Genomic DNA, 27683 nt, shown 5'->3' on the forward strand with positions numbered 1-27683 from the left:
TACAGTTAATGATCGGCAAAAAGCCCGGAGCTGGTGTCCCAATATTTTTGTCCACTTTGTGTGTGCCTACGTGCGTGTGTGTATATAGTTGCTGTCTGGCAAAAGCCTTCTATCTTCCATCTCATTCGACCAGATAGAGGGCTATTCTACCCACCGAGTAACACTGATGCATCGACCTGGACCTCTGTAGAACTGCTTTGTGACAATGTCCTTTGTGAAAAGCACTATATAATTACATCCAAATAGCACCTCTAGGATCCATGGTTCCTGCTCATCCTGCTCCTCTTGTTCTAAAGACATGATTCATGAAGAGATAACAAGAGATAAACAGTGAGTGTGTATGTAGGTGACGTAGTTAGGGACCCACTCCCCCCCCTTACTGTGACGTAAAACATGGTATCAGGGACGATCTCAGAGCAAGCTGGCTGTTTTCTACTGACGGCAGGTGGTGAGTGGTAGGTGAAGCAGGATGTTCCTGTTTAATGTTTAAACTTTACCCAGCTGCTGTAGTTTGGTGAACTAATCAGAAAGAATGTATGACAGAATATTTGTATAATATAAGTATAAACCATGTTTCCCCTTTTTGACCTGTATATAGTTGCTGTCTGGCAAAAGCCTCCTATCTCCCATCTCATTCGACCAGATAGAGGGCTATTCTACCCACCGAGTAACCTGACCAAATCTGCCAGTGGTTCTTTACCTCATATCCACATTTCCTGATGAATGGACCAACAGAAATGCTCTGATTTCAATTGGAATGAAATTGGACAAAATGCTCAAAAAAATGATGAATGGACCAATAGAAATGCTTTAACCTGTACAGGCATTTTCCTCTTCCTCTGTAAAGCTGTCATATTGGAGAAACAAGATTTTTGCATGACAGTGATCTCACTTCATCCTTTTAAACCCTGCGGATCACTGAAACAAAAACAAAAGACCAATCGTGACTCGAAGTTTTCTGTTGTGATCTTCTGTTGAGAAAACCGGTTGTGAAACCTGCTAGTGTCTCGTGTTAGTGCACATCACTGATCTGTGCCTCGAAATTCATTTACAACACAGAACTTTTCATTGCAGCTTCTTTTGACACTCTATCTGCCCACACAGAAATGTTCTTCCACTCTCCAGTAAGAGTTCACAATGACGCTAAAATACCACGGGTAATTAACCTTTCATGAGACACTCGTAGAATTCAGATTAACCAACAATAGACTAAAAATATGCCACGACTCTTTTTGAAGACCTACGTGGCTATAAACGGCCCTGTAATACTGTCTACCACACTAAGCTTCACTAAGAAATGATTTCTTTCGTATCAGTAGAGTACATTAGGTGAGCGGAATTGATGAAATTAAACTGAAGTATGAGCCGATGAAGTACGATGGCATTTTGCAAGCCTATTAACACCCCTCCTCGAATAAAACACACTGATTATCCTGTTACTGAGGAAAAAGAGCTCTGTGTTACTTGGCTGGTTTACGTCACTATGATAGGCTCACTGAATCCACATACAAATCATAGCACAAATTTAAGACGTACGTTTAACACTTACATACACTTCATAATCTGATAAATGCAGAAGATCAGATTTTGTCAGTAATCCGAGCACCGTGTTTACATGCACTTCAGTAATCAGATAATGGGAAATAAGGCGTGATGATAGGCAACAGAGTCGAGGACACTGCTTATTGTGTCCGGATTATCCTGTTCTAACAGACCTACTAAACCTGGTGATTGACAGGTGAGTTGAATCAGGTGTGCCTGATGAACTGAAATGTCATGAAACATTTTTTAACCAAACAGAATAAACATTTGGCGTTTTAAGGTTGAATACCAAATACTGGACATGTACTGCACTTGATTTTACTTTTTCACCATTGCATAAATGAAATGTCTGCATGGGTCATTTTCGAACTCTCTAAAAAGCTTCCACACAGTGTGTTTGCATGTTTGCTGCATTTTTAAAGAGCGTCTCAGTCCATGCTGGTTGTGATACCACCTTATTTAATTATTTACAGAAAGTGTTCTTTTGTCATTATTAGCCAAATAATTTCGCTCGCTGAAAATTCAGTGCATCCCTACTTGTCATGTTGTCATGCATGTGCAGACAGTGAAATCCAAGATTTGTCTGAAGAGTGTCTTTGCACTGGACCTTACTCCGATCTAAGAAATTGGAGTATGCCTCTTGAATAATCAGAGAGTACTTGGGCGAATAGCAGAGTGGTCTCCATATTGACTTGTGTTTAGTAGAGTCTAAACTGGTCTATTCAAACTAGCTGAGGTTTTTCTTGGGTAAATAGCAAATCACTTATCCAGTCGCACTGGATAAAAGCATCTGCTAAATGCCTTAAATGTAAATGTAAGAGTTTGTAGCCAGTTAGCTTTTAGCCTCACCCCATGGTGAGTTGTTATGATAGCTAGTTGCTGCTCTCAACTGTCAAGCTGTTTAAACAGCTTCATACCTGACCTGCTAATTTCTGTAATTACAGTCAGAAATACACCACATAGACAAAAGTATTGAGACACCTGGAGCATTGCTGTGAGGGTTGCTGTGTTTAGCGACATGAGCATTTGTGAGGTCAAGATGTTGGATGATCACCACATCACCTCAACATGCCCAACTCCCCACCACATCCCAAAACTATTGGCTGGAGCATCAACCAATCATTCCAGAGAACACAGTTCCACTGTGCCACAGCTCAATGCTGGGGGTCTTTATACCCCCACACCTGGCATATGTCTAGTGTCACTAGATATAAATAAGAAGGTAAACCATAGATAGGAGTACACACCAGTAGTTCACATCATCTCATTTCTGTTGTAGAATCCAAAATTATCAGCAAGCTCTGGTTCAAATGTATGGTTATGTTTATGGGATTTAGCAGAAGCTCTTATTCAGAGAAAATTCCAAATGTGTTAAGTCATTCACTCTGAATATCCACAGCGAGTATTAACAGACCATGAATTGAAGGCTTAGTCCGAGGTCATTTAAACTTCATTGGTATGGTTTATGGTAATGGTAAGGTAATTTGCGGACCACTGGTATTCAGTAACATACACATGTTCTACTTATAAATCTGATGTTTATGCAGTGCTTGTGTTTACAGAGTCTATTTCACTCGTAGTTTACTCACAGTTAATTTACTCACTCTTATTTTTATGAAGGTTTCATGAAATAGGCCCAGTGTGTGGTGACTCTTAAAGCAAGCACTTACATGAATCAATAAGAAATCCTGAAATTCTGAAGACTTTTTAGATCCCAAACAAAAGGAGGACATGTCCAGGAAAAAGAGGACATAGGGACACCCTGGTGTTACTTGCAATCTCTGCTAGTCAAAATGATACCACAGTGAATTATGGTACTTCCCCAATGTTGTGCCCGCATTCTCCACCAGTGGCGATGTCAGGTAAGACGACCCCATCAGAAGTAAATGTTCACGTAAATTTACACTCGAACACAAACACAGACAGGTGAAAAATGGAGCCTTTATTTGAACATCAGTGAAACAATCCAAAATAGCAACTGTAGTAGAGCTTCTGCTGACAGTCTCTGACTCTTTAATGTCTCTACAGCTTTCTGGGGGTCCCAGAGTTTTTTTTACATATTTAAAAAATAAAGGAAATGTTCAGGTATTAAATACAGAACATCATTAAATGTATGCCACTTTGTGGCTGGATAGTGGAGCCACTGAGTCTCATTGAAAAACCTCAACTTGGTCTTTTTCAACATCAATGTTAGCAAGATATCATACATTTTTGCAAAATTCAAGAAGGCACATCCACATGTGAGGCTGGTGAGATGAAGGAAGGTACTATCATCAGTTAAATTAATTATTTTCTATAAGATAATGGAGGTGTGAAGTATGAATGTGTCCGCCACAACCGGGACTGCCTTGTTATTTACATCACAGTTATATACACACACAGGCGTTGGCAGGTGCTCTCATCCAGAGCGACGTAGTCTCAACATTTTACAGAAATGCAGCATTAGAAGTCCTGCCCAAGGACTCTTGTTGGTGTTGTCAAGTGCCTTTAGTGCAAGAAGGCACAGAACTCAGAATTGAAGAAAGTGGGAAGCTTGAGGAACTTGCAGTACTCAGCAGTTAAACTAGAAGCATGTTCTTTAACAAATACAGGAAATGCACTATATGCATTTGAAGCATTCTGAAGAAATTAGTTATTCCACATTCCTCGTTTTGTATGGAAGTAGTGCACAAAATTCCTCAGGTTTAGTCGCTCCACCTCCAGCTTGTTCTCAAGGATTCTGAATGGGGGATGAGAGATTTGCAGTTAACCAAACAACTACTGGAGTAAAAGGCATTCCCTTTAGTGGGTTATCTATCTGTCTCTAGGCAGGACTACGTGTGTAGAGACTACACAACTAGACACTAGATTCGATATTAGGCTTAACTAGAAATGGTTTTTTAAGGTTTCTCTGGCAGCTTGGTCTTCACTTACCTGTCTAACAACTCCCAGTCTTCTCCTCCCCATTTATCTTTGAAGTCTTGTGTGTTCATCCCTCCAATTCGGTCCATGTCAGATTTATAGATCCCCACCAGACCATAGCCATCAATTTCCCAGAAACCTTATAACACACAGATAACAGAGGTTACATTTGTGAATCTTGTTTATTAGAATATATACAGCCTTTCAGCTGGTCCATAAACCAATCAAACCAATTTAAATAGCTCAGCACAACTAATAACAAGTGCTTTCTCCACATTCAATACTAAATGCCACTTTTATTGATGACTGCAGTCTCAGAATTATTCAACCCCTTCATCACAAGCATCTTTGGAACCTAGTAGAACCCTTCTGTTGTTCTGACCTGCTGCAAAAGACTTGACGCATAGCCAGACAACAGCTTCTGGCAGTGTTCCTGGCAGGGAATCTCAGCCCATTTCCCATGGGCAGTGTCCTCCAGTTCATTACCTTCCGACCAAAGATTTTCAATGGGCGACTGTGACAGCCACTCTAGAATCTTCCAGGACTTCTTCTGAAACCAAGCCTTGATGGACTTTGAGGTATGCTTGGCATCATTTGCTTTGGATAGTCCAATGAAGCCCAAACTTCAGCTCCCTCAAAGAAGACATGATGTTTTCTACTAGGATTTCCTGATATTTTAACTGAACCCATCTTGCCCCCCACATGCTGCAGATTTACAGCCCCAGAGCATCACTAAGCCTTCAGACATGCCACTGATCTAAATATATCCAGAAAGTTCCAGTTTTGCTTCATCCCATTTATGGAGGAATGAAACAAAACAGGAAGTTTTTGGGCTTATGGATAAATTGTTTTTTTTTTTGCTAATAAACTGAATTTGCAACGGTCGAAAAATCTGAATTGCAACAGTATATGGATCCCCTTTGCTGAGAGTGTAGTATACACCTGCCATAAGTTAAGATAACTCTTGTTGATGCCTAACAACATCTTAATTTTTCATCCTACTGCAAAAGCCATGATTGACAAAAAGCTTAAAAAGCATGATCTGGATCTCATTGCTAAGAGGTACAGATCAAGAGTGGTAGAAAAGAACTTCCAAGCCATTAGATATACATATGGGGAAAAACTCAGGCAAAACTAATTAGTGGGGCTGCCAAGATGCCTTTGATGCCATTAATGGCTCTGCAGACACTTCTGGGAAGTACCTGACTTCATGTTATTGATTTCATTTATCAGTTATATTTTCTAAGCTAAAATGTTAGAATATGGAACTTTATCTTGGTCTTAACTTTGAATATGGTATATTTTATTGTCCAGCGCTTTGGACAGATTCTTATAGTACCAGTCAAAAGTTTGGGCACACCTGGTTAAATGTGTGCTGATCATCATCAATCAAAATTGATCCAAAACCATATATTTTTAAGACCATATCATTAAAAAAAGAGGACAGGGGACATAATGTATCCACAGTAGTTAGGATGTTATGGCTGGGTTTTTCTAAGCAGGCCTAAGTTGAAAGTTGAACGGCAAAGAGACTATTAAGGCTATTTATTGGTCTTCAGAGGTATTTTCACACCCCCCACACTGGCACAGTCCTAAAACGTAGGTCTACTTGACCCCCCCCCCCCCCACACACACACACACACACACACTAAAAAACATCCAAGCCCAGATATATGTGGAAAAGTCTGAAGAGACCAATGTTGAACTTTTTGGCCATCATTTCAAAAAGTCTGAGCATTAAGAAACAGGGTGGTTTTGGCTTTTCAGATTTATGTTACTGTAGGGCACAATTTAAGGCTACGAGGCTACACTGTCAGACAGGCTACTTTTGTCAGCCTTGAGATCAAATTAACAAAATGACATGACAAGTGACAGATTGATGTTGGTATTAGTATGTATGACAATTAGTTGGTATGACAATAAAACTCTTGAATCTTAGGTGTCATTAAAGCATTTTTTCAGGGTGTAATGACATGACAAGCTCACACCTGGCTTTAGACATGATACCAACAGAGTCATGTTTATCTGCTGGAGAGAGTCCAATTCTATTGACAATATGTCTCTACAACATCTGTGTCAGCAGTGTCCACAAACATTTGGATACATAGCATATATAAGATCAGTACCTGTGGGAGCTATTAATGAGGCTCCGCAGTCCAGTCTCATGACAGCTGGACAAAAGACCATTTTCCCCTTTATGGTGTGTTTGCGCACACTGTTGATTATTGATGTGGGGAAATTGAGATGCAGGTCACACATGAACAAAATACTGTTCTCATCCTAAGAAAAGAGAAGAAAAGAGTAAAGTTAGTTAAAGACAAATCAGATTAAGGGATTATAAAATAACGGCTCAAATACAATCAGAGAGTACGTAAGCCATGGTAGAGTTATAACAATTTCCATAAACCTTCTTACTTACTTCAATAAGGTCAATTGCTGTTTGAATTGCTGTTGTTTTAAGGAAAGTTCCTTCCAGCCTCCTGTACTGGTAGCTGGAAATATAGACAGAGGCAGAATTAAGAAATGTGATGTAAAGAAAGAGCCGAGACCAAAACACAATCATTGGCTTTTTATCTTGGCTATTTTATGTATCAAGGCTTCATCATCATTTAATAAACTATATGCCTATATAGTTATATGCCACGCAGAACCAGTAAACAGTACAGAACCAGTAATCTGTGCAATCTGTGTAACTGTCAGAGCTGCAGTATACTTTTCACGACATGTAAAGGTAGAGTAGGGTGTGCACGTCCTCAGAAAATGAATGCAACGTGTCTATGAGATGCAATACCAACACGACCAGCTGGGGCCTTAAGCACTCTTTCAATAATACAGTCCCCACAGCTGTGCTAATTGCCGATATTTTGTTATTTTTTTTGCTTAATTAAAAGAAGAAATGAAGAAATGATGGCTTTGGATCCTCTAGTTAAGACGACAGGCATGCAGAAGAGCTGCTCTGCACAGTATGTATATGGTAGTCTAACAGCAGTCTATCACAGCCCTTTCACAGGCCGGTTTCACACCTGCTGTCCCTAAATGACTTGAGAGAAGTAAAACGACTTGTTTTTCATGTCTCGGTTAACAGGTTATGGCATTCACACAGCCTGCCACACACACACACACGAAATAAGCCGTGAAACACAGTGAAAATAAAACAAAGCTTCGGTCTGAAAAGCAAAAGTTCTGCACACATGCTTTCGGTTAGATCTGCAGGCTTGAAGAGTGTCCGACAAAAGCACAAACCTGATGCCATACATATTCTCCTTTATTAATACTTTCCTAAACCTCTTAAACTCTTTAGAACTACTGGTGGTTCCTGGCTTTTTTCCCAGCTGGATTGCTTATAGGCAAGTGTGTTCACTCTGCGGCTATCTTTGCAGCACCACGGACTGATATTTCCAGTCATAGACAACAAAATAGGCCAAAAGAAGGTGAGATTTTACTGATTAAATCAGCTAAAAAAACGTAGCTAAAAAAAAGTAGCTCAGTGTAATGCGCTGCCACTATGGCCTGGGGGTCTCAGGTTCAAATCCCAAAGCATGCTGCTTTGCCATCAGCGGCCGGAGCCAGAGAGAGCACAATTGGCCGTGTTTTCTCCAGATGCTATTTTGTTGCCATTTGTGCTTTTTTTGTTGAATATTTGACATTTAAGCTACAAAGTGCATTTCCTGAGACATGAGCATAAAACTGGCACAGCTGTTTGTGGAAAGTGGCTGCTTAAGTATTTGAAGTTGTTTTCAAGTGGTTGCTAGGACAGTTGCTATTGTAATTTCAGGTGGTGGTTGCTAAGGTGTTGCTAGGTGGTTGCCATGGTATCCCAAGTAGTTGCTGGGTAAGTTGCAAAGGTGTTCCAGGTGGTTTCTGCAGCATTTGCCATGGTGAAGTATGTCAAGTAGTTTCTGAGGTACTGCAAAGTGGGTGCTGTTTCTAGGTGGTCCCTATGGTATGCCAGTTTTTTTTGAGGTGGTTGTGATAGCAGTTGCTAAGTGTTTTAAGTTCCTTGTGAAAACAGTGCTTGTGAAAAGCTCTATACAAAGAAATTTGAATTGAGTTGAAGTGGTAACTATGGTATTTTAGGTGGTTTCTAAGGTGTTCCAAGTGGTTGCAATTGCAGCTCTGCTATGATATTTCAGATGGGGATTGCTAAGGTGTTGCTAGATGGTTGCTATGGTATCCCAGGTGGTTGCTGGGGCAGTTGCTAATGTGTTCCAGGTGGTATCTAGGGTGTTTGCTATGGTGTATGTCAAATAGTTTCTGAGGTACTGCTAAGTGGGTGCTGTGTTGTTGCTAAGGTGTTTTTGTGGGTGGTTCTTATGCAATGCCAAGAATGCTTAGGTATTTCAGGTGGTTGCCCCAGTGTCCGCTATGGTGTTTCTAAGGTGTTCCAGGTGGTTGTTAAGGTGTTGATTGGGTGCTGTTGTGTTGCCAAGGTGTTTCTAGGTGCTTGCTAAATCATTTGCTAAAGTATGTCATGTGGTTGCTGGGGTTGCTGCTAAGGTGTTTCAAGTAGTTGCTATGATGTCTCAGGTGGTTGGTGTGGTACTCTGTGGTTGGTTGGGTGTTACATTGGCACCCCATTTATTCCTATGGGAGAATAGAGATTGAGCAAAAAATGTGTTGCTATGTGGAAACCTGACGTCCAATCAGAGAGCTGTAAATAAGCCTGTGTTACGCAATTGGACAGAACAATCTGGAGCTGGAGCGATGTTGATATCCTGCAAACTGTGGGAAGAGTTAGACAACAAAGCTCTGACAGAAAAATGAGAGTAAAAAGAAAAAAATAACATAAAAAAAGATGGATGTCACTCAGTATGTGTTTCCAGAGATAAACACTGCAGTCCCGTGCGGCGGGAGGTATTTGTTTTTGTCATTTTTGCCCCGTGACATGTTTGGACAGGGCGATGCTTGCAGGGTTCTCTCCCGGGATGAGCTGGAACCCGTACAGAAAATACATTAACGTGGAAAAAAGGGAAGTGGAACTTGGCTGATCTAGTCCCCGGCCTTCTTCTTTCGCATAGAGTTTCATGTTGATGCCCTGGGGAGTGTTTTTTCAGGAATTGGGGGTGAAGGACCTGGGCTGACTTGCTGCACGCAATTCTTGCCTAAGCCGGTGGTCCCTGTTCATCAGTTTTGTCTGTCGGACCACAATTTCTTGTAGACTGTAGGGATCTCTGCCACTGCTGTTATGACCCGTATGACCGTACGCTTCCATACACCTGCAGATTTAGCTACTTCCTTCACACTGTGGTCTTTGATACACCCACATACAATCACTCCCTTTAGCCAATCATTACCTGTATCTGCTTCATGACCCATTTTCCAAACATCATTTCCAAGACCCTCACTGCACAGTTTGCACTGCACTGGTATTTATAGCATGAACAACAGGATGATACAGGAGCCAGAAGGTACTACCACCTTAAACACGCAAGGTGTCAAATACCAATACATGTAAAGGGAGATTACGTGTATAACATGTGAAGCTTGAGTGTGCATGTACATATGAGTATGTGCTGAATAGAACAAGAAGACGTACCTCGGTAGTTTGGCCTTTCTTAGTGCCTTCTGAATGTTAACGTCATTACTGCTGTAGTCGATGATGATGACGTTGAAGTTTTCATCCCTTGTAGCTTTGTATATTTTCTCCATTTGTTTGATGAACTGAATGATCCATCTTCCCTGGTTTTTCACTGTTGTAGCACAGACATGAACAGAGGACTTGGAGTAAGCAAACCTGCCTTATCTGCCATGAATTAAGCAATGTCAAGGCACTGTGAGCAAAGGCCTCAAGATATGCTGCATGGCTGACTGTGGATTTGAGAAATCCAAAAAAAAAAATTACAAGTGCTGGAAAAGACCCTGCAGTTCTGACCTGGGAGAATGACGTTGACTCTGGCTTTCGGGTCCCAAGAGAAGTCCTTTGGGCTGCAGAGAGAAGGTGACTCTGCATTCCCCTCTTTATTTGGGTTTGCATAAAAATATTCAGACAGCAGCCTGCTCTCCCCCTCATCATCCTCCAGCTCCAGCTCCAACAGGTAGCGAGTGCCCACTGTATCGTCCACCCTCCTCTCCACATTTAGTATGCGCTTCAGGACCAAATTACTGTAAATCACACACAGAGAACAAAGTCCAAATGTACGGCAGGACTGAACAGTTCACGGCACATGCTATGAAGTGAGAGAGGGGCTAAACTGGAAATGAGCAGACGTGTTTACAGTACCTGGTGCTTTCTGTTAACTGCACTTTATCCATGAAAGCGTCGACCACAGTAATGACATCCTTCTCGTCCATGATGACATTTCCAGCTCTTTTGCAGACTTTGGTGACCACAGTGGTCTGCTTTGAATGGAACTCCACAGGATATACATTGACGGCTCGCTCCCAGTATGGATTAGGCTTTTCAATTTTCTCCCCTTTTGATGAAAAGATTATGTTAGAAAACTCTCGAAAGAAGCAAATTAGATTTGGGTGGGAATTAAAACCAGACCCAAGGTCCTTCTGGTCCAAAAGGCCCCATGGCTCCACCTATTCCAATTCAAACTACATTATACAATAGACAGTAGTATTGGGATACACCTCTTAATAACTGAGCCACTGCTGCAACAAGTCAGCTGGTGAAATTTCCTCCCTCCTAGATCTTCCTCCATCAGCTGTGAGTGGTGTTATTATTGAACAGTGGAAGAGTTTAGAGGAACAGCTCACAAAGAGCAGCTCAGCCACCGAGTGTCTGTCAGACCACGTAAAGTTACAGAGCAGGCTCAGGGCAGAGTGCTGAGCTCAGAAAAGCCTCCAATGCTCTGCAGACTCAATAACTGCAGAGCTCCAGACACACTGCTGTTAGAGCTGCAGAGCAAAGGGGGACCAACATATTAATGCCTATGGATTTAGAATGGGATGTCATTAAAGCTTGTAGGTGTAATGTGTAAGTGTCCCAATACTTTTGTCCACAATGTATGTACTGCATATACTTGAATGCTGATATGTGTTTCTGAGCCATCCTCTGTCTGGGAGTTTGGGCCCTATGAAAAGATATCACACTGGACCACACAACTCAAACAATTCTGCCAGAAAACTCCAAATTAATACATTAAGTAGGGCCCTCGTTCAGTCACAGGCCCTTAGAATTGTCCAAAATCCACTGCCCCCCTACAGCGTCCCTGCCTGTGACTATGACAAGGATTACTGGAAGTACTGCCAAGTACTGCCATTTGCTGCTAGGGAGTCCTACTTAAAGAAATCACATTCACCCTTACCAAACATTACTTAAGGAGACTAGAGGGACAGAGCTTGAAGAAAGAAGGGGGTGGACTATATACTAAATCAATGGTGCCAAGTGTGGATCTTATACACGATAAAATTATCTTATTCCCGGCCAATGCATGGCTTTTGGGTCAGTGGTGGCTCAGCGGTTAGAGCGCCGGGATATCGGTAACAGGGTTGTGGGTTCGATTCCCGGGCTCGGCAAGCTGCTACTGTTGGGCCCTTGAGCAAGGCCCTTTACCCTCTCTGCTCCCCGGGCGCTGGAGTTGGCTGCCCACCGCTCTGGGTGTGTGTGTGTACTCACTGCCCCTAACACATGTGTGTGTGTGTGTGTGAGTGTGTGTTCACTACCAGATGGGTTAAATGCGGAGGACACATGCTGCACAGTCCACACTGTACAGTGACAAATACGTGCACCTTTATATAAGTTATATCGGTTTGTAAAGATAAAATTACACACAAGTATGATATGGAGTTCCGCAAGGCTCTATTCTAGGACCGCTATCATTTACATTTTACATGTTACCGCTGGGCTCAGTTATAAGCAGACATGACGTTAATTTCCACTGTTATGCAGATGACACACAGATCTAAATATCAGCCAAACCTGACGATAAATTTAGATTACAGAAAATGGAGGACTGCGTAAAGCATATAAAACTCTGGATGTCACTTAACCTCCTTCTTCTTAACAGTGACAAAACCGAGGTTCTCCTTTTAGGTCAAAAATACACTAGAAATAAACTTCAGACCTTCAGACCTTCAACTACCAGACCTAATGTTAGACTTGGCTGATGCTTCCATTATCCCTGATCTAGCAGCTAATAATCTTGGCGTCACATTCGATTTAGATTTTTCATTTGAGCAACATATACAGTTACAACAACAGTTGTAAAAAGCGCTATACAAATAAATTTGACTTGACTTGACTATATAGACTCATGTAAGAATGAGGGGTTACCTCCTTCTCCTGTTGGCGGCTCCTGAACTTTCAGATATTGGAAGGACCCTCCTCTGAAAAAGTAAACATATAGATGGTAAAGGTAAGTGCATTACTACAGACATCCATAATACTGTGAGCATAAGCAGCATGCAAGACATGGAGAAGAGGGTGGAGTTAAAGCCCACCCGTCAGCAAACTGTGAATCCTTGTTGTAAAAACACATCTCATCAGCATCTGTATGAGTCTGCCTGGTGTAGTCATTGGGGTACACTGCCGAGTAGTGAACCTGAACGATGAAAACACACACAGAACAAGGATGGCTTCACAGACTTACTTAATGACATACTGGGATATTGTAGTGTGTCTGTCCAGAAGCCCTAAACTCTTTACTATGCAAGCCAAAGTATAGACATACTCACATAATATATACCGTGGAACCGCTGAAGTTTGTCTCCACCGAAGAGGTTAAGAGGCTTGTAATCACATCCAGGGAAGATGTTGCTCAGTTTGGAGTCATTCATCAACGGTACTGGTGGAAAGACAGAAGGAATGAGATGGGACATGCTGAGGGTTATCAGCGTAATCATGGGCGCCGGTCCAAACCAAACCAATACCATAACAAAACCTTAGCAGCCAACAGTTATACCTTGGCAAAATATTTGCAGCCATCTAGCAATGGCTTAGCAACCAACAGCAATACCATGGCAACACTTTAGCAGCCACCTAGCAATGGCTCAGCAAACAAGAGCTATAAGCACCCAACAAAAGCTTATCAACTAACAGATATACCATAGCAACACCTTAGCAACCATCTAGCAATGGCTTAGCAACTAACAGATATACCATAGCAACACCTTAGCAGCCACCTAGCAATGGCTTGGAAACCAACAGTTCCACTGTAGCAATACTTTAGCAACCACATAGCAACAGTTTAACAACCAACAGCTATAACACAGCAACACCTTAGCAGTCACCTAGCAATGGCTTAGCAACCAGCAGTTATACCACAGCAACACCATAGCAGCCACCGAGCAATGACTCAGCAACCAACAGCAATACCATAGAAACACTTTAGCAGCCACCTAGCAATGGCTCAGCAAACAAGAGCTCTAATATAGCAACACCTCAGCAAGCACCTAACAAAAGTTTATCAACTAACAGATATACCATAGCAACACCTTAGCAGCCACCTAGCAATGGCTTGGAAACCAACAGTTCCACCGTAGCAATACTTTAGCAACCACATAGCAACAGTTTAACAACCAACAGCTATAACACAGCAACACCTTAGCAGCCACATAGCAACGCCTTAAAAACAACAGCTGTACCATAGCAGTCACATAGCAATGGCTTAGCAACCAACAGCTATAACATGGCAGCATTTCGGCAAGAACCTAACAAAAGCTTATCAATTAACAGATATACCATAGCAACACCTTAGCAGCCACCTAGCAATGGCTAGGAAACCAACAGTTTCACCATAGCAATACTTTAGCAACCACATAGCAACAGTTTAACAACCAACAGCTATAACACAGCAACACCTTAGCAGCCACATAGCAACGCCTTAAAAACAACAGCTGTACCATAGCAGTCGCTTAGCAATGGCTTAGCAACCAGCAGTTATACCATAACAACACCATAGCAGCCACCTAGCAATGGCTTAGCAACCAACAGCTATACCATAGCAAGACCTCAGCAAACACCTAGCAACAGCTTAGCAGCCAACAGCTTTAACATAGCAATACCTTAGTAACTACCTAGCAAAAGCTTAGCATCCAACAACAATACCATAGAAATACCTTAGCAACCGCTTAGCAATGGCTTAGCAACCAGTATTTTTCCCTCCTAGGCCCCCCCTACAGTCAGGAAGTGTAGTCCGCGCTTTAGGCCACCTCAAAGAGATACAGAACCGTCACCATCACAACCCCCACACAGCACTTTCATAAGGTACGTCTTCATCAATAGCCCAACCTAAAATGACTCTTGTAGGACTTTTGAATGAATCACTTACTGTTGTAGATGGAGTCTCGTGGGTCTTCTCTGACCATGTCTACTAAAGGAAAACGCTGCTTGGAGATGAGGTCTGCCTGCATCTCATGGCTGGCTGTTGTCTGGGGGATGTGGTCCGTTTCCCCCACCAGTAGTGAGGATTCGTCTGTACAGGGAAAATAAAGCATGCAACAGTTAGAACCAGGAGGAGATAGAGGAGCAGGTCTGCTTACACATCTTAAAACACTACCATGCAAATCTAGGCAGTTCCAACAGGATGTATCTTCCTGACCCTGAAGCTTCTGACCCTTTAACGTCTAGGCTTCTGCATCTCCAGAAGGTCTGGAGCATTCCTGCTACACCTAGTCACCATCAGATCATCCTGCTTTTTCACACGTTAACCAGTGTAATACTCAACACGAGCTGAGCGTCTCTTTTAGCCGAAGGGAGGGAGTTTACCCGTCAACAGACGCCATGTTGAGCAATACGAGCACTTCCCATTAACATTTCGAGCAGTGGCCGTTCTCCTCATTTATAGCGTCTCTGGTCAGACGCATCCTAGAGTGTCAGGAATCCACCAACGGACTCCGATTGTCTTCAGCGGTCTAATGCTCTGCCACTTTGGCCTGGGGGCCGCAAGTTCCAGTCCTGAGCCATGCCGCTTTGCCATCAGCAGCCAGAGTCCAAGAGAGCAGTTTCTCTCCAGGTGGGTAGGTGGCGCTCCCTTCCCTCATCACTCTTAAGTGATGTTATTTGGCACAGGCGTCTTTTAGCTGGTGCGGCAGAGGTGGGGACCCAGCAATTTCCTCTGAGCGTGTCGGTTGCCCAGCAAGTCAGTTCACTATGTAGCAAATGCTGTATAAAGGGCCACTTTGACTGACTGTATGGCTGACTCTTTCACAAGTGCTTCAAAAGGCAAATGGCTCTTTAAGTGATGCCATAGAAGAACCAGCTCATCTCTGATTGCGATGTTTTGCAATGTATAAGTGTGGCAATATGTCAAAGGTCTAATGAACCTTCCCTGGTAGAAATGTTCTTTACCAATTTGCACAATTCACAAATAGGAAAAAAAAGGGTTTTCTTTGGCACCTTTACTGAACCAAGGACAGAAGACCTGACCGGTCATCTAACCATCAGCTCTCATGCTAACAAGGCGTGGATCTTGGCCGATCAGTGGAATTCCAAACATTTTCATCTAAAGCCTTTTTAACAATGTTGCACAAAACTGAAAAGGCCCGGCCTCTCCCAGCAGTGCAGATCTATCCATCTTAACACACTGAGTCATTGGGGTGAGAGGAGAGGATCTTAAATATGTGAGCCTGCAGGTTTGCGTTTTTTGTTTACTGTGGAGAGGGAAATATTTTGCACATTCTTTGCCTTTACATGAAGCATTGTTCAGTGGAAACTACACAGATGCTATTCAGTATGTCCTACGGTATGTTTGACACAGTGCAAACAGAAGTCCTAAAGTCCTATAGCTGCTGTTTTGTCTGATCCATTTATTAATTTTCATTTATAAGTCCTTTAGAAACTATATGTCCAAAAGTTTGTAGACACCTGCTTATTCAGTTTTTTTCTGGCATTAAAAGTATGAATAGCCCAGCAATCCAGTAATCCAGCTTTTTTGGACCTTCAGTGGTAATAAGATACCGGCCTAATAGTGAAAATCCACAAGTGGATCTTGGTCGGCTGCCTGCCTGTGCCGGCAGTGCACCAACCATGGCTGGAAAGAAGTGCTATGGTTCAATAACAGCATTTACCCTTTTGGCTTCATACTAAATGTTGGAACAGTACACTCTGAAATGCCTGGCATCATTGTTTTGGACTTCACAGATGTTTGGGATTGGTCATTTGGAACACTATTTTCAGAAAAGAGTTTAAATGGACTGGTAGGCAAAGGAAGAAACACGTTTCTTCCGCGCTTTATCCTACAGTAAGACAAATATCCCAAACATGCTGCAAAAATAACAAATAAGTTTCTTCAGAACTAAAAACAACTCGCCAAATCAGTTCCCAGCTACAGACTGTTGCAGAACCAGTGTGACTGGCAAGTGCTGTCAAAACATATAACAATATTTATATTTTTTTAATATCTGAGAGTGCACATTCAAAACACTCATATGCTTTGGTTAAATTGTTTGAGTAAAATGAAACTTACTTGCATAGAGCGACAGATACTCAGAGGTTATAACAGTAAAGCTGCTGTTCCTTTGGTTCAGACGCCACTGTGAAATAATAATTTAAAAAAACAATGATTTTTAAATTCTTGTAGACTAAGGGTAACTAATAGTTTGAGAGAAATTCAGAGAGTTTGAGAGAACTTTTGTTGCACTTGACAAGAAAAGATCAGGCTATCATGATGTCATGCAAAAACCTGATATTATGTAAATCCTGCAGCTGTTCTTTATATTACGTCCAAATTTAGTATGAAATTGACCAATAGAAATACAGCAAAATGACTTGAATACATTTTCATTGACATCCATTGAAAGTTAGAAAAGGTTTTTCCTTGCCATTTTAAAGATTTTTGCAGCACAACTGCCATAGATATTCAACACTTGATGGGATTTACAGTTAAAATTTATACTGTATCTGTGGCACCTCATTTGAGCAAAATTTGACACAATCAAATGGACACAATTATGGTGGCATAGAGACGTACTGCAACTTCCAGATGATCTTGCCCTCCTTCACTGTGTTTGTAGAGGACTTCAAAGAAATACTGCTTGTCTTTCTGAAGCCTAAAAGAAAGACATGTATTTAAACCATGTAGAAATAAAAGAAAACAACAACAAAAATCAAAAGTAGAAGAGCTTCCAAGAAGCCACTGTCACTTACATTATGGGTTGAGATATCTGAGACGCAAATTTCCCATATTCTCCTGGAGCAGACCATTCAGAACCTGTCTGGAATTAAAATAACAGTAACAATAATAATTATTAAACACACTGTAGAATCATGCCTGAGACAATTGTGGCCAATTTTTTAAATTATGCATATCCCACATGCCTAAAATAATACTTTTTAGTAGCAATGATCAAATAATAATAAAGATCAATGGCCTGTACACTGTAAAATATATCTGAGCAGTATGTTATGATAACACAACAGGTTATGATAACATAACATACTTTTTGTCCTCAATTTAACTCAAATTTAGTTTTTTGTAAACCTTTTTAGGAAATTTGAAATGAATAAAATTAACTGGAAATCGTGGGTTATGTGTATGGCTGTCCATTTGAGGTGAATATTTGCGATCATTTTCTAGATCTTTGAGTTAAATCAGCTTATAGTAATTGAGCTTAGTCAGTTGCCATTGGCAAACAGATTTTCCATTGGCTCCTGGCACCATTTATTTGCATACTGGGTGTGTCTTTCCCCCCTGACTCACTGTTAGTGTGTAGGTGTTCCCCCTAGGCTACTTTCTTGTGTTTAGTTATATTCTATTTAAAGGTTGACTGTCTGGCCTTAGTGAAGGCTGTAGGAGCAAGTTATCATTTGCGGTGCTGCTGAGTTTTACTTGTGTGTAAAATCCATTGTCATATTTAATATTTATCCAAGAAAATGAAAGTGTTGTTTTCACTATAATTAATCATTTAAAACACTAAATGTTTTACATGAGCCTGACTTTAAAAAGAAACGTCAACGTCAAGAATTCCTTCTTTTATAAGGCAATTATTAGAACAGGTGAAAATTTTTTTTTTAAGAAGTCATCTGTATTTTAGACTTGTGTTGTGAATGTAACCACCCTCAGGCCTATGGGCCTGGGCATGATTTAAAAATTCCGGTTCCCCTTAGTAAAAAGAGCAAAGGACACAGATTGTGAGATAAGTATAGTTGTGGCATTCATGTAGTTACTTCCCCAGAGCCAGTTTTCTTCTCTTTAACTCTTAAGTATTCCTTTAACTACATTTAACCCCTTACACTAACTTGCAACAACGTGGACTATGTAGACAAATCAACTTGCAGAGTGGAGTCCAACGGTTATGAGTTATGAAGTAAATAATAATTCCAATTTAATTTATCTTTACCTTTTAGGACAGCTTTTGACTTTTTCTGAGTTAAAGTTGTTAATATTTTACATTGATGCTGTCTAGATGTAATGGCATGTTTATTAATGTATGTAACGTTGTAACCTTTGTAAAGTTTTACCTTGCTGACAGTGTAACACTGCTAAAAGTGACGGATATATTCTGGGATGTTAACACTTACCCTGCCAACGTAGGACAAGAGTTTGATATTTTGGGGCTCTTCATTCAAACTCAGCCAGAACTCAGAGTTCTTATCAGAAGAAATCGCAAAAATATACTGACCTGGCAATAATGGAAGCAAAACAGGGTCAGAGAGTCTTCGTGTCTCCTCAGTCTCATAACATCAGAGTGATACACTTAAACATGACAGTGCTAGAATGGTTCTTTGATTAATGCCATAGAAAAACAGTTTATAGTTCCATAAAAATGTGTGTAAACGAGATGAACCTTCAACTGATAAAAAACCTTAGGCCTCTAAAAGGTTCCTCACACACATACCTCTCTTTTTTTGGAGCTCAAAAAACATCTTTATAGCACCACCATTTTTAAGAATGTACATTATCTGGACAAAAGTATTGAGATACCTGCTTATTCATTCATTGATTCTTCTTATCCTGCTTATGTTGGAGCAACAAGCTTTCTGCTAGATTCTAGAGCATTTCTGTGAAGATTTGATTGCATTTAGCATTCAGCCTTCAGCAACAAGAGTGTTTGAACTCCATCTATCTTTCCCAAAAACACAGTTCCACTGCTTTGTACCCCTCTAGCCCACACCTGGCATTATCTGCTCCAGAGAGTCCTATTGTATTAGAGTACTTCCTTACAGAGACTAGACAAGCTGTATGTGTGTGTGTGTGTGTGTGTGTTTGTACATCTGTGTCAGCAATTCATGCAATTTGAATGCAATCTCTAGAAGGGGTGTCCACAAACATATAGTTGGACATGTTAAAGTGTCAAAAGTATCAAAATCTAGATCAGTACCCACCACTTGATGCTGGATGAATGTAGCCAAAGATCCTCAGCCCGTAGTTATTCCATCTGGGAAATGTGGCAAGCCTGTTTATTGTGGTCCGTGTCTGAAATGATGATGACACACATTTGCTTTGATGAGCACATCATCACTGTCATGTGAAAACCTTGTACTGTCTCTCCAAAGGAAATTAGCGGGGTAAGTAATGGGTCAATGGTGGCTCAGTGGTTAGAGCTCCGGGCTATTGATGAAAGGGTTGTGGGTTTAATACCTGGACTCTGCAAGCTGCCACTGTTGGGCCGTTCACCCTCACTGCTCAATGCTCTGGGTGTGTGTGTGTGCTCGCTGCCCCTAGTTCAGTAGTCTGTATGTGTGTGTTAGCTGCCATAGATGGGTAAAATGCAGAAAACACATTTTGCTGTACATAGTACAGTGACAAATGCATGCACCCTTACCAAAACAGCAGCTTTACAGGAAAAGGAAAAAACCCTCTTGACTTTCAATAGAAGTCAATGAAGACGAGTTTATTCCATGTCAGGTTTGGAACATTTCTAATGGTCTCTTTATCATGAGACACATTTTGACACATTATAAAGAAGGACCAGGTTCACATTATGTCAGAGTAATACACTAAAGTGTATTACTCAGGAACTACAGGGACTTCTGGTGGAGGTATTATTTGGTAATAGAAGCTTGTAATAACACTTTCAGCCTGCCGGCAGACCAAATGCTGTTCACAGGGTTAATCTGTGACTTTCTCAATTATCAACCCACATAACTGAAAAAGCTCTGATCTATAACTACTACAACAGAGATGTGTGGGGGATCACTTACGTGTGGAAATAGAGGATACAGCACGTTCTTCCTCAGCTGATTAGTGGAAATCCCACACCAGTCTTCAAAAGCATGCAGGTTCACTTGGCCTCGATACTGGTCACATGGTACAATGTGTTAAATTATGTATTTTCTTGTTCATTTAAGTCCATTCAAAAGAAATAAGGTGGGCTTTGGTACCTCAGGTTTCCACGGTTGTTGGACCTGCTTCACAATTTGGTCCTCAAAAGGGTACTGAGGGAAGGGAGGTGAGAAATAGAATATTTCAGTATACATGATGCATTGTCTACAGCAGTGTTCCTCAACTCTGGTCCTGGAGGCACCCTGACCTGCACATTGGAGACCACTTGTTTGTGAGGGGAGTCCACTCGAATATGCAGGGCAGGGTTCCTCCAGGACCAGGGTTGAGAAACACTGGTGTAAAGAAACAGATCTGAACCCAGGGTCCCAGGCCAGCAAACACATTTTTATTCTACTCTATTTCGTGCTACTTGTTCTACAAGTCCGGCTGTAGAGCCTGGCCTGGAAGTGTTAGGAGAAAGGAAAAAAAACTAGCACAACTGGATCTGGGGTCACAGAGAGCTGGGGTTGGAGTTTCTGATTTACGAGATCTTACCTCATCCTCCAAAGAACTGAACAGTTGCTGCTTCCGACTGAGCACTGCAACAAAAGGAAAGAGCTGTAGAGCAGGTTTGGGAAAGCGGCTACAAGGCTTACGATAATGTACAAAGATCATTCAGTCAGTCATCAGGTTTCAGTTGTTCTCCACGAATGTCTTGATTAATGAATAACTCCAATACATTTCTCAACAATCCATCAACATGAGTTTAAGCCATACTGTACATGTTAGTCGTTTAATCTTTCAATCTTTCTGTCTGCATTTTAGGGATGCCATTTACACAGGGGGAAAAGTTATTTCCACAGTGAAACGGGTATCTTTATTAAGAAACATGAGGACTGTTTGTACATTATATGGTCTGGTAATGCTAACTCCTGAAACTTTTCAACCTGGGCTGAAGTTTCAAAATTGTCAAATCTTCTTTCATTTGAGGACACAAAACTCTATTTTTTAATCTTTGAATGTTGAAAATAGCTGAAGTGCTGAAGTGTAAACCTGTACTAATTGTCTACTGCCCATATTTCCACTGCAAAAATTAAGAACTGGGCATAATTAAGTGTTTTCTGTCAAGATTTTGAGTTTTTGTCAATGACTATGGTTGATTTACTTTGATTGATATGCAGATTTCTTAATTTATGAGAGTATACTCATTTATAATAATTAAAATATGAAAAGTTTGAGACGTGTCAGCTTAAGCATAGCATAACCCCATACTTTGTTATGAGTATACTCTTAAACATAATGGCTCGTCAAAGGGTTCTTAGAGACATAACATAGAAGAACCAGTTTTGGCTCCATAAAGAACCATGTTTGAGACGTGCGAATGTGAAAGCTGGTTAGTCCCTTAACACTCCAAGGCTTATTAGACACTAGTTACTTAGTGTCCCTGTAAACAAGGAATTCTGTAGAAACAGGTGTGGCTAATTTCTGGTAATAGAAGTTTTTTATGACGCCTGCCATGGTCCGTAGGCTGCTAAAGGTGGTAACAAAAACAAACAACATGTCATCATGTGAAGGTTCTTTAAGTTCTTTAGACCTTTAAAATATTAATCACACTCAATAATCACATCTCTATTACAAGAAACGTTCTTTATGGGGTTGATCAGTCTTTATCTATGGCATCCCTCAAAAAACTATTTGAAGCACCTTTATTTTTTTGGAGTGTAAAGTAAAGGTTTAACCCAGGGAAGGCCGACTGTGGTACGACATTTATCATTTAGACATGATTTTTGAAGTTTTATTTTTCTTCCCTTTTAGCCTATTTTTCCTTCATTCTGCATTAATAAGGCTATTTTTGTTTGAATAAATTGGACAAAAGCAAGGTGGGACTTTTAGACTGAATTCTTCAAGCTCAGGCAAATCACAGATCTTTTATTAATTAAATCAAATCAAATCACGTGTATTGTCACATCACATTACATAGGTTTAAAGATGAGTGAAAACTTTGCATTGTCCCTCACGGTAGTAAAAAAGAACATAGATATTTATAAAATACTGAATATCTACTCAGTGTGTTTGTATGGACTGGAGGTGTGATAATACAGGTGAGATCAGTACACTGCGCTACTGGCTGTTCAGCAGTCAAATTGAGGAAGCTGTAGAAGCTGAGGGTAGAAGCTGTCTCTGAACTGACTGGTTCTGGTCTTCATGCTTCTGTACCTCCTGACGCTGGGCAGCTGTGAGGTTATTGTTTATTATTATACACATTATTAATAACGTGGTTAATAGTTATATACATGTGTTTAATATTTACAGAAATGTGGTTCATATTTTAAACATATAAAAACTCCCCTTCTCTGCCTGATCAGGAGTGTGCGAGTGATTCAGAAACAGGGTAGTTGCAACAGAATAATAATAATAATAATAATAATAATAATAATAATAAATAGCTTCTGGAAATGGTAACAAATTATCCCTATTTTTTCAGGTTTTGAGTGTGTGTTTGAGATGGAGTTTTAAAGACCTGCTGTTGTTAGAAAATGTGCTTTAGTTTGGTGCTGTATTTAGGTCTGTTTTGGCCGTTACGCTGCTTCTTCAGGAATCGGCGATCAAACAGACTTTAGCGCCCCCTGCTATGCTGGCCTGTTTCCACAAGCATTTTGGGGTAATTTTTGCTTTTAACAAAGAGATTTTCAGAAACGCTGCTGGAGACGAAGAGAGACACCTATGTGTTTTGCAATATTCAGATACATGTGAATGGGACTTGTTAGATCATGATGCACAGCTGTGGTGCACTGTAACTCCTGGCAGGTCCATCTTTCATATTTCTCCCTCATCTTATTAAGTCTTACAAGATTATTATTCATATGACGACATATGAAATATCAGAGTGTATTAACTGATGCCAATACAATCATAGCAAAATACTGTAACAGGTTGTTTGAGGTCATTTCAGTTTTGCATGTTAAAATCCAGATACTTAAATAAAGAATCTATGATGATAGGCCTTAACCAAAGACTTACATCAGGATTTGTGATTAAATGTGGCAAAACAAAAACTGTCTGACTTGATTTGTTTTATTATAATCTACTTTTTCTTATATTCTAATTCTTGTAATTTCGCCTCCGTTTTTTTTCAGACGGTAAGGCCTGACAGGCTTACAAAACTACATGTTGAAAGACTTAGAGCAGCTTGCAGAACCTGTCTAGACCACCTAATTGGTCGAATTAAGCCAGTCATGTGATCTTATAGCATTTCATAACATGAACTCTTATTTAAGTCAGCACATAGCTTTATACAGGATTATCCAGAACAGATTATGAAATGTAAATTCTCCATTAACAAGCGAAGTATCACTCACAGCCTAACACTTCTCACACTTCCCCACTGGTTTAACACACTTACACCAGTGAACTAATTTCTGCTTCTTGAAAGCTTTGCCCCCAGCATTTAAAAGCTAAGTTGATCAGGACAGTCCTGCAGCACACAGATGATGTCGATGACTACAGTAACGTGTGGTCCAGGCCAGATACAGAATTTAGAAGATGATAAAAAGTCTGTGAGGATGGGTCTCAGGTTGCAAAGGAACTAAACGGTGAAAACAGTTCTCAAGGTCCACTGATTTGATCATGTCTATGTGAAGTATTTGTCTGCTTTAAAAATCCCTTTCAAGAAATACTGAACCTGATTAAACTGGAATTGCACGGAGGTCACGGAAAATTCTGTATCTCCAAAAAGGCAACTTTACAGGAGAAGGAAAAAAAAAACTTCTTAACTTGGATGAAATCAATGGAAGTCACAGTAAACATATGTGATTCCAAGTCATTTTGGAGCATTTCTAGATTTTTGTTTGACAGCAATCTTTCGCAATATATTATTAATTTTGCTTGATCTGTGATTGTCTATGAATTGTCAATACTCCTAATTGAAAGCCCCCCTGATGAACATGTCAGATTCACATTATGTCAAAGGTGCCATCTGAGGAACTTGTTCAAATGATCATTTGGTTGTTGGTACGACAAATTCCTGAATCTCCAAAACAGCAAATTCTTAAAGTCAGTGTAAATCCAAGTCTTTTTGGAATATAAATATTAGTCCGTTCATCATGAAATTTGGACACAATGTGGAAACCAACTGCCAAATATTTGTGTGAAAGCAGCCGTTTGCAATATTACACACATTTTGCTTAATCTGTGACTTTCTATGAATTGTCAATATTCTTAATTAAAAGCCCCTCTGATAAATGAGTGTGTGATCACTCACAGACTCACTTTATGTCAAAGGTGGCAACAGCAACTTCTTAACTTTCAATGGAAGTCAATATAAAAAGATTTTATCCTAGTCATTTGGGAGCATTTCTATGGGTCCATTCATTCTAAAATCTTCACAGCAACATGAAGAACAACGTAAAACAATGGAGATACGAGGTGTTGGTGATTTCAAATTCTCTTCATTTATAGCTATTTTACCACATTATCACTAAGGGATAAACAAAAGTACTCACCAGTGTCTAAGAACTGCTTATGTTCCATCCGAACCGTAAAAAAGGACAAATACACAACAAAAACCAGCCCACTCAGAACCAGGAGAAAAGCAACATTTCTCAGCTTTCTGAAGCTGAAAAGCCCAGTCAAACTGAACAAGAACTGTTCCATAATCAGTCTCTTCTACAACAGGAGAGCACGTTGTGTCAGCTTCTCACGCTGTGCCCCTATGTGTCTCTCCGAAGCTCTGACAGCCAGCTGCAGGACACTAAAACCTGCTAGACAACATGTCGAAATTCAGCGGGCTCTCATGCAGAGGAGCAGGTGAACTGTAGACGGGAGCAGACGGGAGTAGAAGAGAGTGTGGCACCAATCAAGGTAATCCTGCAGCAGAAGACAGTCTAAATATCTGTGATTTTAATGACTTATAACCCATTAATTCTTTTTAACATCTGCGTCACCTCTATTCCTGTTTGAGCTTCAGTCCTGGAGCTGTGGTGTTTGCTTTAGCAGCTCTAGACTGGGAACATGTTTTGCTTAAAGATTAAACACTGTAGTTGAAAGATTTCAGGGATCTTGTTTGATGTCAGTATCAGCAGTTTCTTTTTTGAAAGGTGAACTGTGATTTATTAGGGTTTACAATACAAGAAAGAAAGAAAGAAAGAATGAAAGAAAGAGAGAAATGGGAAATGGGACTCTGTCCCAAAGTTTTGTTCCAGGAGGATGTCAAATCAGCCATTTTGGAAATTCAGCTCATTAACAGAATCAGAGCTAGACACTTTTTTAAACTTTGGGCTGGATTAACACTAAGAAGTCCATAAGAATGGGCCTTATTTCCCAACTTATCTGAAGAAGAAATGTATTATTAAAACTCATTTGTTTAGTTTATGAGGGCAACAGAGGATCCATCATTATAAGAGCAGAGCTGTAAATCATTCTAAAAAATTCAAGATACAAAGTTTTGGCACCAGTGTCTAGAAACTGCTTATGTTCCAGCTGAACCAAGAAACAGGAAATATGACTCTTTGACCTTTTGGTAACCTTGTAAAATCTGGATTCATAAAAACGTTTCTAAGAAGAAAAGGAAAGTAAACACTTAGATGTTCAGACTGGAAATTTCTTCTTAAAAACCCACTTATGCAGTTTTCCAAAGACCCTGACATTTTCTTAGGTGGGATTTGTCCAGTTTATGAGGACAACATCCATAAACTGGATCCATAAAGCAGCGCTGTAAACCATTAGAACAATTTGAGAGGTTTTGGCATCAGTGGTGTCTAGGAACTGCTTATGTTCCAGTCAAACCAAGAAATGGGAAATGCGATTCAGTCCCAAAGTTTTGTTTTGCTATTTTATATATATATTGTTTTGTATAGCTATTTTACCACATTATCACTAAGGGATAAACAAAAGTACTCACCAGTGTCTAAGAACTGCTTATGTTCCATCCGAACCGTAAAAAAGGACAAATACACAACAAAAACCAGCCCACTCAGAACCAGGAGAAAAGCAACATTTCTCAGCTTTCTGAAGCTGAAAAGCCCAGTCAAACTGAACAAGAACTGTTCCATAATCAGTCTCTTCTACAACAGGAGAGCACGTTGTGTCAGCTTCTCACGCTGTACCCCTATGTGTCTCTCCGAAGCTCTGACAGCCAGCTGCAGGACACTAAAACCTGCTAGACAACATGTTGAAATTCAGCGGGCTCTCATGCAGAGGAGCAGGTGAACTGTAGACGGGAGCAGACGGGAGTAGAAGAGAGTGTGGCACCAATCAAGGTAATCCTGCAGCAGAAGACAGTCTAAATATCTGTGATTTTAATGACTTATAACCCATTAATTCTTTTTAACACCTGCGTCACCTCTATTCCTGTTTGAGCTTCAGTCCTGGAGCTGTGGTGTTTGCTTTAGCAGCTCTAGACTGGGAACATGTTTTGCTTAAAGATTAAACACTGTAGTTGAAAGATTTCAGGGATCTTGTTTGATGTCAGTATCAGCAGTTTCTTTTTTGAAAGGTGAACTGTGATTTATTAGGGTTTACAATACAAGAAAGAAAGAAAGAAAGAATGAAAGAAAGAGAGAAATGGGAAATGGGACTCTGTCCCAAAGTTTTGTTCCAGGAGGATGTCAAATCAGCCATTTTGGAAATTCAGCTCATTAACAGAATCAGAGCTAGACACTTTTTTAAACTTTGGGCTGGATTAACACTAAGAAGTCCATAAGAATGGGCCTTATTTCCCAACTTATCTGAAGAAGAAATGTATTATTAAAACTCATTTGTTTAGTTTATGAGGGCAACAGAGGATCCATCATTATAAGAGCAGAGCTGTAAATCATTCTAAAAAATTCAAGATACAAAGTTTTGGCACCAGTGTCTAGAAACTGCTTATGTTCCAGCTGAACCAAGAAACAGGAAATATGACTCTTTGACCTTTTGGTAACCTTGTAAAATCTGGATTCATAAAAACGTTTCTAAGAAGAAAAGGAAAGTAAACACTTAGATGTTCAGACTGGAAATTTCTTCTTAAAAACCCACTTATGCAGTTTTCCAAAGACCCTGACATTTTCTTAGGTGGGATTTGTCCAGTTTATGAGGACAACATCCATAAACTGGATCCATAAAGCAGCGCTGTAAACCATTAGAACAATTTGAGAGGTTTTGGCATCAGTG

The 27683-nt window shown here is 40.4% G+C and overlaps 1 protein-coding gene across 1 annotated transcript; it reads right to left on the minus strand.

The window, feature by feature from the left end:
- Positions 1 to 4170: 4170 nt before the first annotated feature.
- Positions 4171 to 25187, minus strand: b4galnt3a (beta-1,4-N-acetyl-galactosaminyl transferase 3a). The gene is made up of 20 exons (XM_072674189.1): positions 25037 to 25187; positions 21090 to 21133; positions 20654 to 20707; positions 20474 to 20569; positions 19655 to 19745; positions 18851 to 18951; positions 17477 to 17544; positions 17301 to 17379; positions 16797 to 16863; positions 14661 to 14804; positions 13066 to 13175; positions 12832 to 12932; positions 12665 to 12717; positions 10664 to 10856; positions 10316 to 10545; positions 9980 to 10133; positions 6863 to 6935; positions 6570 to 6723; positions 4456 to 4582; positions 4171 to 4261 (listed from the first exon to the last, which is right to left on the minus strand). The coding sequence occupies exons 1-20, from the start codon at positions 25185 to 25187 to the stop codon at positions 4171 to 4173; spliced, it is 2181 nt and encodes a 726-aa protein (XP_072530290.1).
- Positions 25188 to 27683: the final 2496 nt, after the last annotated feature.

The sequence above is a fragment of the Salminus brasiliensis genome, chromosome 2 (genome assembly GCF_030463535.1).
Source record: "Salminus brasiliensis chromosome 2, fSalBra1.hap2, whole genome shotgun sequence".
Taxonomy (NCBI): Eukaryota; Metazoa; Chordata; class Actinopteri; order Characiformes; family Bryconidae; genus Salminus; species Salminus brasiliensis.

Excerpts from the sequence above, each read along its gene's own strand:
- b4galnt3a (XM_072674189.1), bottom strand. The coding sequence starts at position 25,187 with ATGGAACAGTTCTTGTTCAGTTTGACTGGGCTTTTCAGCTTCAGAAAG. Across the intron at positions 14,805-16,796 it reads GTATCTGTCGCTCTATGCAA|ACGAATCCTCACTACTGGTG; the intron begins GTAAGTTTCATT and ends TTCCCTGTACAG. Across the intron at positions 6,724-6,862 it reads CAGCAATTGACCTTATTGAA|GATGAGAACAGTATTTTGTT; the intron begins GTAAGTAAGAAG and ends CTCTTTTCTTAG.